Source organism: Camelus dromedarius, chromosome 3 (genome assembly GCF_036321535.1).
Source record: "Camelus dromedarius isolate mCamDro1 chromosome 3, mCamDro1.pat, whole genome shotgun sequence".
NCBI lineage: Eukaryota > Metazoa > Chordata > Mammalia > Artiodactyla > Camelidae > Camelus > Camelus dromedarius.
The window spans coordinates 49,990,938-50,011,754 of NC_087438.1; the positions used below are offsets into that span (position 1 = coordinate 49,990,938).

General features: G+C 43.5%; 1 protein-coding gene across 1 annotated transcript in view; it reads left to right on the top strand.

Moving 5' to 3' along the window:
• ANKDD1B (ankyrin repeat and death domain containing 1B) overlaps positions 1 to 20,817 on the top strand; it is a 56,007-nt gene that overhangs the window by 19,894 nt on the left and 15,296 nt on the right. Inside the window, exons 6-9 of the mRNA XM_064481639.1 lie at positions 9,275 to 9,373; positions 10,137 to 10,235; positions 14,604 to 14,702; positions 20,276 to 20,374. Of these exons, the coding sequence (XP_064337709.1) occupies positions 9,275 to 9,373; positions 10,137 to 10,235; positions 14,604 to 14,702; positions 20,276 to 20,374 (396 nt within the window). The remainder of the gene's footprint in view (positions 1 to 9,274; positions 9,374 to 10,136; positions 10,236 to 14,603; positions 14,703 to 20,275; positions 20,375 to 20,817) is intronic.

Here is a 20,817-nt window from a genome sequence, read left to right on the forward strand (position 1 = left end):
GGCTGAGGAGCCCTGACAGCAGACTGTGCAGGGCCAGATGTGCAGCTGAGAGATTCTAAAATTAAGATGGGTTGAGAGACATATGAGGAATGAGCAAATAATGAGTCCACTGGGTCATCTAGGAAGAGAAGAATCTTGGAAAGAAGTCCAATTTTAGTCCTGAAGAAACCTGGATTGATCATTGGAAAAGACAAAAATCTTTCCTTTTCCTGAGAGCTGAGATCTGGGGTCAAGGATATTGGCAAAAGCCAGTAGGAACTGGGATCGGGAGTTCAGAGTCAGTTAATTCATTATTGGATTTTCCATCTGTATTTGCTTAAAGGTATTGTGGAGCTCGTGAAATACAGTTGATAGAAAAGATTGCTCCACCTTCACAGCTAGCCCTCTTGCCTAGTTTCTTATCAACAGTAAGTGACTGACAGCCTGTATACCTGCCCAGAGTTAGTAATCCTTCTCATTAGCCTGGAGGGAGCTCCGAAAGCTAATAAGGAGAGCCTTACTGGGAGTAGGTCTTTATTAGTAAAATGGATTTAACTAGGCCCAGAAGGGATTGGTGGGATGGGAGAGATGGAGGACACAGGGAAACATGTTGAGGTTTCTCGTGACTCCATGGCTCTAGAAACAGGTGGCCTCTCCAGGGGAGAGGGATTAGAGCAGGAGAGGCTATGGGTAAAGTCGTCTAGATATTTTGAATCTACTTGTAAACACTTACCTAGCCATCGAAAATAAGTACTCGGGCTAAAATGTTTGGAGAAGGAGGGACACAGAAAGGAATGCTCTCAGAGGCCATGCCTGTATTTGTTCAGTATTCCCGAGAGTGTGGTGGTACAGCGTTAGGCTGGTTTCAGCCGCACGTGTAGGGGACTTCCACTGGTTTAAAGGAAGTCTCTAGAGGCCAAAATGCAGAGAAGCACCTTTCTTTTTTTTTGGAGGGCTGGGAATAATGAGCATGAGGGAATTTGAGAAGACATAGTTTCCTATACGGACCTGAGGCCAACCTCTGACAGCCTTGGGTTTAATCAGACCTGTCAGCTCCCATCTGGGGATAATGGACCCAGCGGCCCTGCTCACCCCAGTTGCATCCTTCCTCATACTCACCGCACTGCTCTTCTGGCACTTTTTATCCACGGCAATGTTAGATTCCTCTCTCCAATCTCTAGTTACTCAGGGACCTGCTGGTTTTCCCCTTTTGCTGGGGTTCTGCTGTGAGGTCCTGAACGCAGGGGGAAGGGAAATGTCGTGGGGTGTTGTGTGCCCAGGAGGCACTGGGGGGCTTTGTGCTGGGTTCTGCCCGCCTCCTCTTGTCTGAGGCTCCCCAGGGCGCCGTCTCTGGGATCCCTGTGGGGAGGGTGGGCAGGTTGGCCTTTGGGTGCTCATTCAATGGCTGTTTGTGAAACTTTTACTGACCTTGGTAATTTGTCAAATAGCTCTGGCAGTAAACTTAAAAATGAAAAATAATTTCTAATGAGTAATTACAACTTCTCAGACTTATTCACGTGCAAAAAATTTAAATGCATTAAGACATATTAAGTTAAATACACATGAAGTTAGTAAAGGAAAAAGACAACAGGATTTCTCGACTCTCCTTATTTAAGTTGATAAAGAGATTCCTGAGCCAGGAAGGTGTTATGATTTGTCTGGAGCCTGAAGCCTTGTCGCTGAGTCCAAACTTGTTCTGCTCACCACACAACAGGCCAGTAAGTAGGGAGAAGAGGTGTTGGAGCAAGGAATAGCGACTTTATTCAGAAAGCTGGCAGACAGAGAGGATGGCAGACTACTGTCTTGGAGAACCATCCTGTTCTAGTCAGGCTCCTTTTACACAAAAAATAAGGGAGGGGGTGTGGTTGATGTAATCTTCTTGCTGCAGGCATTCTTTGTTCTTGCAGCCATCCCCGTGGGCTAGGTCATGATGTCCCTGTAAACCTCCAGCAAAATGAAGGTTATTCTCTACTACAGTCTGAGACTCTGACACCAGGTTCCACTGTCCTCCTGGCTGGAAAATCTCCCTTCCTTCCAAGTAGGGCCAATCCTATGAGGCTGCACTGGATAGAGGCCGACTTGAACATAGTTTAAAAGGGTTGGATGGTTAAAAAATTAAATAAAAGATAAGAAACTGTATTTTTTTTAAAACCACATTTAAAAAATTCCTGTTGTTATTTTGTCTGATAACATGTACTAGAGATGCGAGAAAAGATTTAGATCTCATTTTAATGTCTCCTCACCTTTTGTTATGCTGCCTTTTGATATGTTTATAAGGTATAGATTGCTTTAAATGTCTTTATTTTGTGTAATTTGGCTTTCACTTTTTTTTTTTCTTGATGATAACATTTTTCAAAGGGCATCCAAAGTTTAGTAATTGTTTTCTTGGCATGGAAAAATGTTTTGTCTTTGATAACCTCCCATTTCTTACAGGACTAGGCCTTCTTTGTGGGTAGATCCTCTGTCGTTTTGTTTAGCCATGCAGAAATGCAGGACTTTGTAGCAACCAAGGATAAAAGAGTAAGGCCATTTGAAAGTTGAACAGACTCGTGACATTTCTAGTAGTGTTGTCTGCAGACTGCTAAATATGTGTTAGTTAGAATTTTTTCTGTTATGAGTGACAAAGATCCAGTTTAATCTAGATTAAACATTAAAGGTAATTTATTAACTCCTAACTAAAGAGTTTGAGGATGTAGCTAGCTTGCTTCAGGCATGGCTGGATCCAGCTATTTTTTCCCCCCAACTCTTGGCTATCTCTGTGTTGACATTATTGATAGATATACTCTCCATACAGTGAGAAAGATGGCTACTAGTAGCCTCAATTTTATATTCTTACATACATTGTTAGAGATACTGATTTATAAGTAAGAAAGTTTCTGTCCCATCAGATGTTCATATTGTAAATCTCAGAAACAGCTGTTTAGCCCTGTCTGAATCATATGTCCAATTCTGAACCCATCACTGACCAGCATGGGTTACATGATCATTTCATGTGGCAGGTAAAGTCTGGCAACTGACAGCATGAAGTGGACTAAATGACCTGATTTGTGTGTGTATGTGAGGGATTCTCCCAAAGAAAATCAAAGTGCTGTTACAAGAAAGAAATAGAGAGACAAAACAACAGATGTTCACTCTGGGACACAACACTCTCATGTGATATTTATGGGCTTGGTGGGTAAAGGGCTAACAAAACCCCTTTTCCTTCTGCATGAGAATTTAAACTTTGGTTGACTTTCTGGCTCTGTTTCCCTGCAAACAAGACAAAGATCCAGTATTAACTGTTACTTAGCAGCGTTGCTTATGATAAAAACGACCCCGATGGGTAAACTGCACCTGGGCATGGAGGAACTTGGATGAACTGTGAATTAAGAGGGGAATGGGCGTCTCTGAGTGCAGTGACTCTTTTAACTGACCGGGCACGTCCCTTGCAGGTCCTGGAAGCTATACTGAAGAAGTCGTTACAAGAGATGTTATTTCTGTGGGGCACATGTCTTCAAAGCCAGGATGGCTCCCACACTTGCCCAGTGTGCGACTTGACCCCTGGCAACTGAGCCATCGCCTGAGGGGACAAAGACAGCAGCTCCCGGGCAGCTGTGTGGAGGATGGTATGAAGAGGAACAGCTGACACGGACAAGCTGTGGTTTGTGGCCCCTGTCTTCTGAGTAGACAGGTGTCAAGTGTGGCCTGTGATAACTATGTGAGTCTGAAATGTTTAGTTGACCCTGAGAAGACCTCCTGATGGACTTTGAGGTCACTCATAATTCTGTGAGGTAGGAAGGGTGACAGAAGCTCAACTCAAACTACCTTAAGGGAAAGAAAAAAGGGGTGAATTTATTAACTCATTCAGTGAAAAATTTCAGGCATGGGTAGCTTCAGGCTTGTCTGAATCCAGGAGCTCAGATGATGTCAGCGGGGCTCTTTGTCGCTTCTCCCATTTTTCAGCTCTGCTCTCCGCTCTGCCAGCTTCACTCTTAGGTGGTGTCTCCCTTTTAGAAGGCTCCTTCTCCTTAAAGAGGGCTCCTGACAGCTTAGCTGATGACACTAGAGTGAAAATAGGATGTGCCAGAAAAAAAGCCACGGGGGACTTTGATTGCCCTGGCTTGGCACGTGACCATCCCTGAACCAAACACTGTGACCGAGGGCTGTGTGGTAGAAGAGGCAGGAGCTGGAATGCACAGCTCCACAAAAATGGGGTGCAGGGGCTGTTCTCTGTGGCAAAGATGGGGGCAGGAAGCTGGTCACCAGTGCTCTTTTCTCCTGTTCCAGTGCATTTGTAACCTTATTTAAAGGTCATCATCCACCCTTTCTTGTCCCCTGCCTCCGCAACCACACACACACTCACACTCAGTTACCTGCCCCCACATATCACCAGCACTCAGTCGTTGCATTTCATTATAATCGCTTGCATATGTGTCCGTCTTCCCTACGGGACTGTGAGCTTATTGGGGATGGGGCTCTATAGTTTTTATCTTGGCCACTCTTGCTTAGCACAATATCTGACATATATAATAATATTAATAACTGAATAATTAACATATAAATGTTAACTAAATAAATGATTTATAAGGATGTGTGCCTAAATGTTTTCATCTAGTATATAATCAGTGTTTCTCGTCCCCCTTTTGTGATTTGTCTATATGGACCTTTATCTGTTGTCATTATTTGCAGGTGTTTGTATAAGCCAGACACAGTCATGTGGGGTCTGTCATGCCCCAAGAGCTGTGCATGGTCAGGACTAGATCTTGCTCTTCGCTTAGGCGTCTGTCTCACAGGCAGCACACAGGGGCCACGAGCAACCTCTGTCTTTTCCGTTTGCTTCTCCTTAGTGACTCAGTGAGAACGATGATGGGTCAGGACTTCAAACTTCGAAGGGCTGGGGACATAAGTCTAATTGGCAACATATCTGGCTCAAGAATATAAATGAAGGGAACTTTTTGGTACCAGTTTGTTTTTTTTTTTTTCTCCAGCCTCTGTTCATGCATGAATACAGAGCCCTGTAGGGCTGAACCCTATACACATTTTTGGTGGTGGTGGGGGCATTTATTATTTTGGCACTTTTCCTTCAATTTTTCTCTAAGTTATTGCAGAATCATAAGCTATTATCTCAAGTTAACAGTGACCGTTAACTTTTTATTATCTTGCATTAGCAGGCAATCCGATGACGAATCTCAGATTCAGGAACCTTCTTGTAAAGAGTCTTGTATCTTGTTTTTCACATTTCAAGCATCTTGCTCAGCTTTTAGTTAATAACAGTATTGTGAATTTTTTCTTTAGCCAATTTGTGAATGTTTTCTTTAGTTGAAAAAATACTTCTGCCTCTATTTTGTCACCCCAACTTCCTTTCCTGCTTTTAAAGATTCCAGAATTGAGTTTTCTATGGGTCTTTCACTATTCTTGATGACATTTTGGCTTTTGAAAATGGAGTCTCCCTCGGCAATGTGAAAAGTTGGAGAAATTACCGTAATCAGAAGATTCTCCATTTGAACTTTCCTCCTCAACAAATCACACCTAAAATCCCTCTTAAGCTGTATTCTCTGAATAATTCCTAATTTCTCCTTTCCATTTCATATAGACCTGTTCTCAAGAGTTTTCCTGTTGATTATTTATGAACATTGGAGAGAAACATGTGAGCAAGCTAGGAAGGCCTAAAAAGAAGCAGTTGATACAATGTCATTTCTGAATGAGTCATGTAAATATTAAACCCTGGAGAATTTCTGCTTCAAACAATTTTATCTGTAGGGTGAAGTTCACTGAGTGGTGTGTGGGTGACTCAAACAGAATCTGGCATAAAATTAGCTTCTCAGAAGATAGTTGAGTGAAAGAACTATTCAGTAAATGCAGAAAGTTGGTAAAATTGCTGCATTTGAAAGGGAGTCTCATTGTCTGACTGAGGTGGCACCTCCCCAGACACCTTGGGAGGACCATTTTTTTTTTAATTAATGAATTAAATTGAAGTATAGTCAATTTACAATGTTGTGTTAGTTTCTGGTTTCAGCAGAGTGATTCACTTATACATATATATATATATATATATATATACACACACACATACATATACATATATACACATTCCTTTTCATATTCTTTCTCATTAGAGATTACTACTAGGTACTGAATATAGTTTCCTGTGCTATACAGAAACAACTCGTTGTTTATCTATTTCATATATAGTAGTTAGTATCTGCAGATCTTGAAGTCCCAATTTATCCTCTACCACCTTTTTCCCCTATGGTAACCATAAGTTTGCTTTCTTTGTTTGTGAATCTGTCTCTGTTTTGTAAATGTTCATTTGGCTCCTTTTTTTTTGAGATTCCACATATAAGTGATATCATATTGTATTTTTCTTTCTCTTTCTGGCTTACTTCACTTAGTATGATGATCTCCAGGTCCATCCATGTGGCTGCAGATGGTATTATTTTATTCTTTTTTATGGTTGAGTAGTATTCCATTGTATACATGTACGACAACTTCTTTATCCAGTCACCTGTCAATGGACATTTAGATCACTTCCATGTCCTGGCTATTGTAAATAGTGCTGCAATGAATATGGGGATGCATGTACCTCTTTCCTTGTGGTTTGATGACTAGAGAAGTTCCTTTAACATTTGTTGTAAAGCTGGTTTGGTGGTGGTGAATCCTTTTAGCTTTTGTTTACCTGTGAAGCTTTTGATTTCTCTATCAAATCTGAATGAGAGCCTTGCTGGACAGAGTGTTCTTGGTTGTAGGTTTTACCATTTCATCACTTCAAATATATTGTGCCACCCCCTTCTGGCCTGTAGAGTTTCCACTGAAAAATCAGCTGATAACCTTATGGGAGTTCCCTTGTATGTTATTTGTTGCTTTTCTCTTGATAATTTTAATATTTTTAATTTTTGTCAATTTGATTACTGTGTGCCTCAGTGTGTTCCTCTTTGGGTGGATCCTGTGTGGAACTCTCTGCACTTTCTGGACTTGGGTGACTATTTCCTTTTGTTAGGGAAGTTTTCAGTTATTATCTCTTTGAATATTTTCTCAGGTCCTTTCTCTCTCTCTTCACTTTATGGGACCCCTATAATGTGAATATTAGTGTGCTTCCTGTCATCCCAGAGTTCTCTTAAACTAGCCTCATTTCTTTTCATTCTTTTTTCTTTTTTCTGTTCTGCCATAGTGATTTTCATTAATCTGTCTTCTGGCTCACTAATCCATTCTTCTGCCTCATTTGGTCTATTCCTGGTTCCTTCTAGTGTGTTATTAAATTTCAGTAATTATATTCTTCAACTCTGTTTGAGTTTTCTTTATGTTTTCTGTTTGCTAAAAGCTTCCCCCTGTGCATCTGTACTTCTTCTGAGTTCTCTGTCCATCTTCACCATAATTACTCTAAACTTTCTCAGATAAGTTGCCTGTCTCCGCTTGACTTATTTCTTCTTCTGGAATTTTATCTTGTGTCTTGGCCTAGAAGATATTCCTCTGCTGCCTCATATTGTCTTGATTTCTATTTGTATTTTTAGGTAGCTTAATTATGTTTCTAGACCTTGGAGGAGTGGCCCTCTGTGGGAGCAGTACACTTCTCTCTTGTCACCTAAGGGCCAAGGTCCAGCTGGTCCCAGGGTAGAGTGTGGCCTGCATTTGTGGACTCCTTCCACAGGCTTTGGGATTATCGTTTTCTTACTTCTGGTACCTGCCCCTGGTGGATGAGGCTGGACTAGAGGCTTATGCAGGTTTCCTGGCAGGAGTTGCTGGTGCCTGCCCATTGCTGGGTGAAACTAGGTCCTGGATCTCTGGTGGGTAGGGCTGTGTCTAGGGGCACGCCTAGAGGCGGTTGTGGCTCAGGAAGTCTGCTGATGGGTGGGGCTCTGTTCCTACCCAGTATGTTATTTGTCCTGAGGCTTCCCAGCACTTAAGCCTACAGGCTGCTCGGTAGCAGTAGCGCTAGGTGGTAGCGCTAGGTCTTGGTGCTAATGACCCAAGCAAGATGTCAGCCTCCAGGAAAGCTCATGTAAATGAACATTCCCCAAATGTCTGCCACCAGATTTTATGTCCCCTGGGTGACAGCAGTCCCTTACCTCCCCAGGAGACCCTCCAAAACCAGCAGGCAGGTCTGGCCCAGGTTCCTATGAAATCACTGCCTCTGCCCTTGGACCCAGCATGTCCGAGATTCTGTGTGCACTTCCCAAGAGAATGAAGTCTCTGTTTCCCTCAGTCCCATGGAGCTCCTGAAGTTCAGCTCCGCTGGCCTTCAAAACCAGATGTTCTGGGGTTTCCTCTTCCCAATGTTGGAACCCCAGGCTAGGGAGCCTGACATGGGCTCAGAACTCTCACTCCTATGGGACGGCCTCTGCGACTTAATTATTCTTCAGTTTGTGGGTCACCCACCTAGGGTTATGGGACCCGATTTTATCATGAGCACACCCCTCCTATCATTCTGCTGTGGTTCCCTCTTTATGTTTCCAGTTGAAGATCTTTTTTGCTAGGTTCTGTTGTGTGCTACGTCAGGGTGGTGCAAGCTGGTGATGCAGGTTGGTAAAAGAATTTACCAGAGATAAAGCATGAGATAAAGTATGAGAGTAGTGAAGGAATTTATTGGGGTACGCTGCCATAGACAACAGCAAGTCACGTGAATGAGAGGTGCCTGTGTGAGCCCTATGGGTTAGTTGTTGGGGTGTTTTATAAGGTAGGGTCACAAGGTGCCTGATCAGCTTGTGCATAAGGCTCTGATTGATTGTAGATGAGGTAAGAGGTTTAGGGTCCGTGAAAGGTGGTGGGATTTATGACTCTGATCAGGTGGGTTGAAACAAGCCAGGCTGAGCTATTGTGGGATTAGGCATTACCTAGGGCTATTAGTCTGTTAGGGCAAACACACCCAGTAAAGAGTGTACTTTATCTGTTGGGGGATCACAGGCAGACATCTGACAGCCCAGGAGTGGGGGTTGTTGGACTTTCAAGGGCATCAGTTGTCCCCGCAGTTTTCAGTCTTTTTTTCTGATGGTTGTTTAGCAGTCAGTTGTGGTTTTGTTGTAATGGTAAGGAGAGGTGAGCTTGTGGTGAGAAGGCCATTTCTGAGCAGTACTTCTCTGCCCGCATAAAAACGATTCTGTGCTGATGCGGAGTTCCCACTGTTTGGGGCAACAACTCGGAACTGGATCTGGTTTGGAATCAGAGAGATTGTTATCACCCTCCCCCAAGAAGGGCCCAGAATTCTATGACCAGAGTCACTATCTTGTCCTTCTCGTCCCCCGCACAGTGCTGCCCACTGTCATTTGCCTCGCCTGTTGGGTCAGTGGGTAATTAACACTGGGGCGTTGTGATTGATTTTCAGAAAGGAAGAAAACCATTTCTTTTGGCAGCGGAGAGGGGACACGTTGAAATGATAGAAAAACTCATGGCCCTTAACCTGCATACTTCAGAAAGGGACAAGGTGAGATGGACTCTGGTGTCTTTGCTGAGTGCTGGAGAAAGGGGAGTGACAGCTGATGTGCAGGTTAGGTGGTGGTGGTGTGGTAAGCAGTAGAGTTGTTCAGTTGTTACTACAGTCAGAGAGAATCATGGAATATCCAGATGAAATCAACCCACTTTTGCAGTGGGTTGTCCAGATTTCCAATTTCTCTCCATAAATGCTTGTGAAATCAGTGGACTACATGGAATTTCTACTGTCAGCTCCAGTCTACTCTTTTCTTCCCCTGAGGTCTGCTGGAGACTCAGCCCCTGAGTCTGGGGAGAGACACATTGGCTGCACATCCGTGTCTATGTGCATATCTTTGATGATTTTCTTAGGAGAAATTCCTAGGTGTGGAATTGTATAGGTCACAGAGTTCTGCACATTTTAAAGTCTTTTGGTATTTATTGTTAAAACTCCCTCCCAGAAATCTTTCACCAGTTTGCCTTCCCAAAGATTATATGGGAAAAAGTTTTTGTCCCACTTTTTGCTAGCAAATGAGCAGCAAAGGTAGGGCAAGGAGCATGGATGATTTTTTCTCTACTGCTTCGAACAGCTATGTATTTTCATTTAAAACTTTTTAAAAATTGTGAATTTCACTTACAGCTGTGGATAACATGGCCCACACTCTGGCCACAGCTTTAATCAAAATAATACCTCCCCAGAAGCCCTGCAGCAGCCCAGACTATGGGAGGGGGTGTTCCTTGCTGCAGTGGAATCTACCGTGGGTGTGTCTGTGTTGCAGGAGGGGAACGCTGCCCTGCACCTCGCAGCAAAGAATGGTCACAGCCCTGCAGTCTGGGTGCTGCTCACCCAGTGGCAAGAAGTAAATGAGACCAATGAGGTATGTGGAGGTGCTCATTACAGGAGGACATGAGGCTCTAAAGTGGAAAAGTGGGAGGAACAGCTTTCAAGAAAGGAAAAGGAAGCAAACAAAAATGTTAGTGCCACAGGGTGTACAATGTGATGCTAAAAGATTCCTATTTTTTCTTTAAAGTAACCCACAGAAGTTCATTTATTAACCCATTCATTTATCCACCCATACCTCCAGGAGCTATTTAATATGTGCTCTATGCTAGGTAGACTGTGTATTCTTATTCTAGAAGCCTACAGGGCAAGAAGGTCATAAAAAAAATTCATGTATTGGGCTAAATGCCATTATAGATGTATGTACACTGTGCTGTGGGAACACAGAGGAAAATACCCAGGCTTCACAGAGGGGGTGGTATATTGTCTGGGTCTGGGCATTGGAACGGGCACAAGGGTAGAGTATTCCAGACAAGGGAAGAGCCCGTGTAAAGGAACCAAGGCGAGAAAGAGCACGATGTTGTCCTGGGAAAGACGAGCTGTGGGGTGGCAGGAATGAAGGGTGGGTGGGCCAGGAAAGGTGGCTGCTCAGTGGACCATGGGAGAGAGATGATGAAAGGTGGTGCTTACCAGGAGGAGGGTTTGGCTCTAGCTTGTTGGCAGTAGAGAACTTGAAGGGTTTTAAGCAGCAAACAGGGGTGGGATCCATCTTGGGTGCAGGCAGGTAGCTGTCAGAGTGGTTTGAAGGGGGGATTGGTGCTTGGAGGGGCTGGAGGTGGGGAGTCTCAGTCAGGTGACCACGGATGTGGCTGAAGCCCGAGCTCCGGAGAGCCTGTCACAGGCAGCAAACAGGGCAGAGGCTTGTGTCCAGGGATGAGGGAGAGGGAAGACTTTCTGACCCCAGCTCTCTGGCTTGGACTGTGGGAGGGTCGGGTACCATACCTGAGCTGTGCAGCACAGGGGAGGAGAGGGTGAACGAGGTCGGTAATGCGGGTTTGGATGGGCTCACTCTGAGGCATCCGGGATGAGGGGGTATATTCAGGTGGGGGGCAGCAGGGAGATAGAAACTGGGCCTGGGGTTCAGTGGAGAAGCTGTGTCTGTGGAGGCAGACTTGTGAGTCACCTTTTAACCTCTGGGTCAGTGCCTGTGGGGCTGGCTCTTTGGAAACTCAGGCAAGGGAGTCCTCTTGGACCTCATAGTTCAACGTTCTGATAAATTCTAACCTGACACCTCTCCTGAGAGATACTTCTAGAAGTAATATCATAATCACTTAATGTAAGACACCATTGCTTGTAGGGCACATCATTGTTTTATGTAACACTAAGAAAAAATAATGCTGCCAATTAAACTATGACACACAAAAAAGCTTTCTTTTCAGTTAGAATATTTTATACCTATTGAAAGAGTTTTTAGATTTTCATCTTAGAATTTTTTTTTTTATCACACCCATGTAGAGGAACAGATAAGCGAGGCAAGCTGGTTAAGTATTCGTGTACTTCACACATTGAGCTCAATTCTTCTAAATCACTTTCTTACTCAGAGTCTTGATGTCCTTGCCTTTCCCAACAACATTTTCCCTTCTGTGCCTTCAAGGGCGCTTGTGAGGCAGTGTTTCTTCAAAGGCTGCCTCGCTGTAGTTCCTGAGATTTTCTTCTAAGCCACTGACACGGATTCTGGTTTAATGCACATCACAAACGATGACAACTGTGTCATGTCTGCTACCTGCTGGGCTGAGATTGTGAGCTACATCCTGATCTCAGATATGTTAGCAAGAGAAGCAGTATCTGACCTAGAGTTGGTGAAGTATGACCATCAGAATAGCCACAATGTAGCCATAGGGCAACATAATGAAGACTGAAGGCTCTCAAAGTGGACATGTGTGATGCCTGGGAAAAGTCAGTATTCCCTTTGGACCACAGAGGCCCATTAGCCTGGTCCCATGCATCCCTGGACTGGGGCACACACAGATGAAAAGCAGGGCTCCGACTACTTGGGTCTGATCCTGGCTCCATCACTCCGGCTGGATGATCGTGGGCATGTTACTTGGTCCCCCGGAGCCTCAGTTTCCTCATCTGTCAAATAGCCTCATAAGGCCATGATGAGGTTTAAAATGAAAGGCTGCGCTGCACCCTTAGTACAGGGAAGAGTGCCTGGCATGGGCTAAGTGTGTAACAAGTCGTATCCGTTGTTATCACTGGTGTCATGTTGTGCAGTAAGTGGGATCATGGTTGTCATCGGAATCAGTGGTATATAGCGTTGTCATCCTCCTTTTTTCTCTTCCAGTTCCTGGGAGAATGTAAGCCAGACTTTCAGCTGAGGATCAGGGACAAAAATAGAGCCTTCATTTGTTTATTTTTATGTGTGTAACCATCTGGCATTGTGATGATCAGGTTGAATTGGTTTAACTTAAGGAAGATTCTGGGAGTTTGGTCTTCTTGAATAAAAGTTATGAATGATGTGTGGGAAACTCAAAAAGACCATGAATCACCTAGGGTAAATCTTCGGCGTGATTGCCCTTCGCAAATCAATACAGAGATCCAGTCCGATAGTCACAGGATTTAACTTAAAGCTCTAGTCGTTCTTGCCCTGCTGTTTTCATGCTTTACCACTGGAATGTGTGCGCTTGGATTTCATCCACCCTTTAGCTATTTTTGAGTCAGGGCACACTGGGGAAAAGCCATAAAGTCCAACAAAGTGTAACTGCAGATTATGATAGGTCTCATTTGCACAAAGTCAAGTATCTAGTGATAATATTAGCCTTTTGGATAAGGTCCACAGTGTTCACACAGCGTTGGGCTGCCTCCGTTTCTTTACATAGGTTCTTGCCAGACCAGTTGGAGTGACTCACGGGACTATGCTCTGCAGCAGTGGTCTCCAAACATTCTTGGTAGCAAACTCATACCAGTAAAGAAACTCACATGGACCTAATCACATGTACATTTATAATTAAATTAATATATTATAAAACATGCCAGAGAAGTAAATTTTAAAGATTGAGATAAAAATAAACATAAATGGCAATTCTCATATTTTCTCTATATTGAAACATCGGATGTATTTTCCTTCCAGTTTTCTTTGTGTTCCTATTCATGTGTACTTTTAGTGGCTGCCCAGAATTCATTGAACTGTTCTTTAGCACTTGGACGTTTAGGTTTTGTTCAGTTTTTATTATTAAAGTGATGCTGTCACGGCCTTCCTTGTATGTAAACTTTAGTCTGTATTCTTCACTGTTTCCTTTGAGTATATTCTTCGAGGTAGGATTGCTGGGTCAACGATATGAATGTTTATTAGGCTCCTGATATAGATTAAAGACATGGATTCTTTCCTTCACAATTTTTGCAAAAATTTTTCCACTGGGGTTTGCCTTTTGGCATCTCTTTTCCTGGAAAGCAAGAAGTCAGATGACTTTGTAGCAGAGGGCTGTCCCAGGCACCCAGGTGAAGCAGCCACAATACGACTTTTCCATCTTGGTAGGATAGGATCATTGGTCCTGGGTTCTTTTGTTCCTTTTGACATGATTGTTCGTACCTAATTGGCTGTGAGTAAAGCTTTCTGAACTTACCCTAATGCAGAATAGTGTCCAAGGCGGGAAGTGGTTAGGACATGGGGAAGGAATTTTGCATTTCTTCCTACTATTTTTAGGAAAGAATCCGCATGAGGAGGGGGAAATTTCTAAGTTATTATGTGAGACCAGTTCCTTCTTTTCTATGTTTTGGCCTAAACTCACCTTATACTACTAGTGTTTATCATGGTGAGTTTCAGAAAACTTGATTACAGAGGTAGGTATTACATTTTTTTGTATGTGACATACAATATTTTAAATCAGTTTTAAAGGTTAAAGCTGTACTTGGTACATACGTGCTTCTATTTCTGTATGTTTCATACTGCATTATAATTCCTCATTCCTGTGATTATCTTTCCTAACAGGCTGTTACCTTCTTGTGGGCAGGGTCTGTATCCTAGTCATCTTTCCAGTCCCAATGCCTGCTAGTGCCTGCTGAACACTAGGAGTCTCATAAATGTTTGTCAGATTAATTAATAAAGCTTAAAAGTATGAGTGGTGCAGGGAAAGCCTGAAAGGAGGCAGCATGACAGAGTAGTTAAGAATGCAGGCTTTGGAGCCAAGCAGCTGGACTTGCATATTAGCTTTGCCACTTTTCAGCTGAGGCTTAGTTTCTTTATCTATAAAATGGATATAATAACTCTGACCTCATAGGGCTATTGTGCAGTTTAACTGTGCCAAAGCATACAATCTTGGCAGTATAAGTTGGCACATAGATGCTCAATAAATGCAATCCATTAAGAGTAATGCGCCAAAGACATAGAAAAAGCATGCTGTTTCTCAGGTAATTTCATTCCATGCCAAGGGGCAATTAATTTTAACTATTTTTTCCCTTTTGTTAGAATGGCGAAACACCATTCTTCCTAGCTGTTGAAGGAGGTCATGAAGAATGCAGCAAAGTGCTCTTGGCAGCTGGAAGTGATATCAACATTCCAAATAAAGTATGTGCTCCATGCCTGCTCACTCACACAGGGAGGGGGACTTGAAATGTTCTTTGGGTAATCTGGTCCTGGGCTGGGCTTTTGTAAAATGAAGCCAGTCCCTCAGTAATCGTAGGGGTTTGGTTCAAGGACCCGCCCGGGGATACCAAAATCTTGGGATGCTCAAGTCCCTTCTATAAAATGGCATAATAGAGTCGTTGTCTGTGGTTCTGGATCTGAGGCTTCAACCAACCATATTCAACCTGTGATTGGTTGAATCTGCCAGTGCAGAACCTGGGTCAGGGGTTTGGAGGGCTGACTTTTGCTTACTTTGGGACAAGAATTAATGATTTACCTCTGATATTCCCGTATTAACTTTTCCTCAAAAACAATGCCATTCTTAATTATTTGGGGCAGGAATAATTGAAAACAGGGCCAAAGTAGCTGGTAGTTGTCACTTCTCAAATACAGAGACACTCCTACCCTAGTTTTTCTACCTTATACATGGTAGGTGTGGAAAAAATATTAATGTACTGTGTGAAAACCCAAGTGGTCAGTCTGGAGCCTGAAGAAGACAGGATGGTGCCTTCTTTTAAATACAAAATAGTTTGGTGCTAAGATCCTTTGACACTTATTTTCATTTTTCAGATGAGAAAACTAGAATTTAGAAAAGGCAAGGAACTCATCCAGGATCATACAGCCATTCAATGAAAGTGCAAGGATTCAATCTCAGAGCCTGAGATTCTAAGTGCTGAATAGCCTTGTCTTCAAATGGTTTTACTTTCTTTTTCTATTTTTCTAATTAATTTTAAATTAGAAGGAAAATAACAAAAAATCTGAATAGTACCAAAGGGTATATGATGAAAAATATTTTATTCCAACTCCCCATCTCAATTTCATTTCCTCAGAACTAATATTATTAATAGTTGATCTAATCTTGCAGGAATTTTCCGTGCAGTCACTTGGAAAATGTGGTTAAACACATGCACATATACTTACTGACCCCACATAAATGGTAGGTAGCTCACCATCTCTATGTATGCATACATATACGTACATTTAAATACACACCTGTTCACATATGTATATACTGCTCTGCACGTTGGTTTTTTTACTTGCCAGTATCTATGCATCTATCTATCTTGGAGATCTCACCATATTAGCACAGTGTGTATACACAGTTCCTTTTCAAAAAGTGTAAAGTTAAACACTAGAATTAAGAATGAAGTCCCAAACCGGAATGTTTTATATCCTTGTATTCTGCTTGCAGGAGTGTACGCTTATTTAACCCATTTGAAAAGCAATTTGTCTCTTCCTATTCATCCATATTTGGGAAATTATGTTAAGGCGATAATCTAAAAGCGGGGGAAGCTCTGTGTTTTAGGATAGATGTTAAAGTTACCACCGATAGCCAAGAATTAGATATAACCTATAAGGGCAACAAAAGGTCAGGGAAGGCTAAAAAAAGTTTGGTGAACCTATTTCTATTATGATAAATACTAAATATACCGCCATATAGAAAAATATTCATTCATGATAGAACACTAATTGAAAAGACAGTATGTGTTTGTACATGTGTTTGTCACTGTATAAAATTTGTAAAAAAATGGACAAGTTTGCAAGAGAAAATAGAAAATGAAGCTAGTGTGAGGTGATTCCACTGATGCTGCAAGGTTATTCAGGCAATAAGTGAAAGCAACGTTAAGAATTCATGGGGCCCAGGAAATATTCAGGATATGGAGAGCGGTGCTGTTTTTCTGTCATTGCCTGGGCGCCTCTCAGCCCCGGGTCTGCAGCCACCCTGGAAGGAATCCCTGGAAAGGCCTCCCTCATTAGCAGGATCCTCCTGGGCTCACTCCTGTCAGCTCACTGCATTGCTCTGTGCCCTCCCTCCGTCACTCCCTTTAATTATTTGGCCCTCAGAGGGGATTTACTTTCTAATGGCTTTCACATGCTCACGTTCTCCCCACCCTGCTAGGACGGCAGGCTCCACGTTGTCCACATCCTTATGGCCTCGACCTCATCCAGGCAGCCTGGAAATTGTCCTGAGTTCATTTTTCAGCTTTTGTATTATCTTGAGTCTCATTAGCACACTTCCTGGATCAGCAGCCTCAGAACCCCGACTGCTGTCCACACCTGTCTCCGTCCCACTCAGTGAAGACCCCAGGGAAACGGGCAGCTTGAAGCAAGAAGCCAGCAGCCTGGACACACACCCAGGGCGTGTGAGACTCATTTTGCTTCCACATCTGTGGGTGATTACTGTGTTTGGTCTTGAAAATGCTTCACGCACTGACACTGATTAGCCCTGGGCTCCCGGAGCCTGTGCCCCCACCCCGACTAAGGGAGGGCATCAAGGCTGAGTCATTTCTGCGGAAGTGCCTGGAGAGAGATTATGGCATTAGCTGCCTCTGGAGGCTTCCCCTCTTTGTGCTAAGGGGAGCGGCTGCCCAGAGTGTGGGCAGCAGGATGTCTTCAGGGCCTTACCAGCCGCCCCAGGTCTAGTGAAGACGTCTGGAGACCCTAAGAACTCTGTATTTCCGGAGGCCCTACTCTGACATCTTACCAAATATTTGTAAATGCCCCCAGATACCCTATTAAATATATCTTTTTTTGCTGTAAATTATTTTTAAAGGCATTTTTATCTGTGCTTTTACAATTATTTGCATATGATAAACTCCCCTAATGTATGATTGACTCTGGTTTCTTAGAACTCCGTGCACACTTGAGAATTTGAGGGAGGTGAAAAAATTGACCCTACATATTGTTTACAAATGTAATGAATATCTTATGAATATTACATTTAACAATCAATGAAGTATGAATATGTCTATTAAATATTTATTGACTTCAATTTCATGATTTTCTTTTGGTATCTTAAAACAGATTTTTTTTTTTAAGATTTCAGGTATTTCTTTGGCTTTTAAAAACTCTATATGCCCTACACACTGTACCTGGAATGCTTCATGGGTGAAATGGCACAGACTCCTACAGCTCTTTCTGCTGTAGGGTTCCTGGCTTTGGCATCTCACAGACTTATTTCCGCTTCACATCTTCCCACTGTGGGGCACTGCCCATCATTCTAAGCTCAGTCTAAATGCCACCCTATCCACGCAGCCTTTCTGATCACTCAGTGCAAAGTCATGCTGTTTTACTTCTCACTGTAGCACATACCACTAGCAGATACTGTTCTTCTAATAACGCCTAGAATCTAATAAATGGGTTTGTTCTAAATCTGCTGAGTTACTGATCTACCAGTCTACCATCTATAGATTAGTTGACCGTCCACCCCGACTGGAGTATAACATCAGAGATCTTGTCGGTCTAGGCATATCCCACCCCCAACTATCTAACACAGGGCCTGACACATAATAAGTACTCTATAATTTTTTGTGGAATGAATGTAATGATTGTTATGATTACTGTATACGTTTACTCGCTCATTTATTTTCCCAGTATTGTTGTTTGAGAGAAAGAAGTAGGATGGTGTGGCAGGTGGAATAATGGCCCCCAAAGATGTTTGCATAATCGTCCTCGGAACCTGTGAGTATGTGAGTTCCCACAGCAAGGGGAAGCTAAGATTGCTCATTATCTGACCTTACAGTGAGAGCAGCCTGGATTATCCAGGTGAGCCTACTGTAATCACAAGGGTCCTTTAAAGCAGAAGGAGGAGGCCGTCAGGGAGGTCAGAGCGATGCGATGTGAGAAGGACTCAGTATACCATCGCTGACTTTGAGGTTGGAGGAAGGGGACCATGAGCCAGAGGATATGGGTGGCTGCTACAAACTGAAAGAAGCAACGAAATGGATTCTCCTTAAAGCCTGCAGAAAAGCCTTTGTTTTAGCCCAGCGAGACCTTTTTCAGACTTCTGACCTCCAGACCTGTGAGATAATACATTGGTATTGTTTAAGGCACTAAATTTGTGGTAATTTGTTATTAGCAGCAATAGAAAACTAGTAATATAGGTGGTTGTGTCATTTTTACAGAGGAAGACTTAGAGGCCCGTCCCTGAGAGGCCATTTATTCAATGTCATATAGGCATTTAGTATCAGCTCAAGCTAGACTCCAGTTGGCCAGAGCGCGTATCATTCCTGTGAACATTTGTACCATTTATCTGTTGGTTCATAACAAACCAACCCAAAGCACAGTGGCATTACTGTCTTCCATGGCTCTGAGGGTTGACTGAGCTCAGCTGGGGAATTCTTAACATTGGGTCAGCTGTGTGGTTGCAGTCAGATATTGGCCAGGATTTCAGTTATTGGCAGGCTTACCTATGTGGATGTCCACAGTGGCCCACTCACAGGCCGGGCAGTTGAGGTTGGCCATCAGCTGGGGCTCTTGACCGGAGCACCAGCATGTGGCGTCTGCATGTGCCTTGGCCTTCTCGCAGCGTGGCAGCTGGCTTCCGTGTTGTAGGGAGCAGAAGCTGCCGGGCCAGCTAGGGGCCACACTGGAACCAGCGTACTATCACTTCTGCCATGTTCTATTAGTCAGAGCAGTTACAGGGTCCACCCCAATTCAAGGGGATGAAGAGATAAACCCCACTGCTTGATAGGGAGTGGCAGGGTCACACTGCGGAGGAGCGGATTGGATGGCACGTACTTATGCAGCCGTTTCAGAAAAAAATAATATCCTGTGGCATCCTTATACTGAGGATCTGAAAATACCTTGTAGCAATCTTGCAATTACAGCTGTCCCTCAATATCCACGGGGGATTGGTTCCAGGACCCGGCTCACATACCAAAATCAAGTCCCTTATACAAAATGCACAGTATTGGCATGTAACAGGGCACAGCCTCCTGTGTAAATGCTGTGTAAATAGTTGCCAGCACATGAGCAAATTCAAGTTTTGCTTTTTGGCACTTCCTGGAATTTTTTTTCCAAATATTTTTGATCCATGGTTGATTGAATTCACAGATGCGGAGTCCGTGGATACAGGGGGCCAGCTGTAATCAATCACTAACTATTCATTGGACTTTGTCTTATTGCAGGGCACCATGCTAGGCCTGTTGGAGGGCGGCAGGATAATGAAGAGTAGACCCTGACCTGAGCACTTTGCCATCTAGTGTGGGCACTAAGTGAGGATATTTGAGCAGGAGCCGGGGAGGCAGCTGGTAGCAGAGTGAAGGAGAGGTACTAAAGGGGTTGAGTAGAAGGACTGTGAGGAAATCTGCTTTGAGGCCGTCTCTGCAAAGGGGAGGGTTGCTAGTAAATGGTCAGGGCAGGAGAGTATTGGGGCATTTCCTCGGGCCAATACCAAATTCAGCTGTTTCAGCTCAAGAAGGGGGTTTGTAGGGTGTATAGAAAGGAGACTGGCCCCAGTCCTTTTTGTACTTCCTGGAGAAGGTGACAGGTTTAATTCATACTTGCCTGAGGCATGTGTTTTCTCTAGGACTTTGACTCTTTTATGGGAGACACCTAGAAGCAACAGAGAGCCCCACCCCTCCACCCAAATAATCAGAAACATGTGGATTTTCTTTTCTAAGAAGTCGTACTATTACACTGTATCAATTGATTACTAGTGAGGAACTTCAGAAAGCAGGCTGGATTCTAATGGGGGTCCCTCCCTGCCTTCTCTCTCCACCTGTCTCCTGCAGCTCAGTATCAGTGCTTTGCAGACAGCAGCCCGGAATGGCCACGCATCCCTTGTCAGCTTTCTTCTCAGTGAGAACGTTGATCTGCACCATAAGGTGGAAGTGAGTCTATTACGGTAACACGGGCTTTGGTCCCGGCTCTGTGAGGCTGGCTGTGCTGGGAGATGCTCCTTGGTGGATACGTGGGGGGCAGGGTGGGGGGAGGAGGTTTTCACCAAGGAGGGATTCTTTCGGGGAGGGCTGACCGACTTCTTTTGGAGACTGAGCTTTACTCTTGAGAAATAAGATCTGAGGGATGAATTTTAGAAAGTCATTGAAGTTCCTGAACAAAATGAAATCTTTGTGTTTTAAATGTTTATATTTGCTGCCATTAAACTTTCTCATGTGTCTAGAGATGCCATTCGTGTATTAAAGTTATCAGTCTGGGGAAATGATGAAGCTGTTGTAAATGAGAAGGAGAATGATTATTTTTTCTCCCCCATCACCGAGTGGTCTTGTTTTTCTTTGGAAAGTCAGTCCTTTATACTGATTTAGGTTTTTTGAAG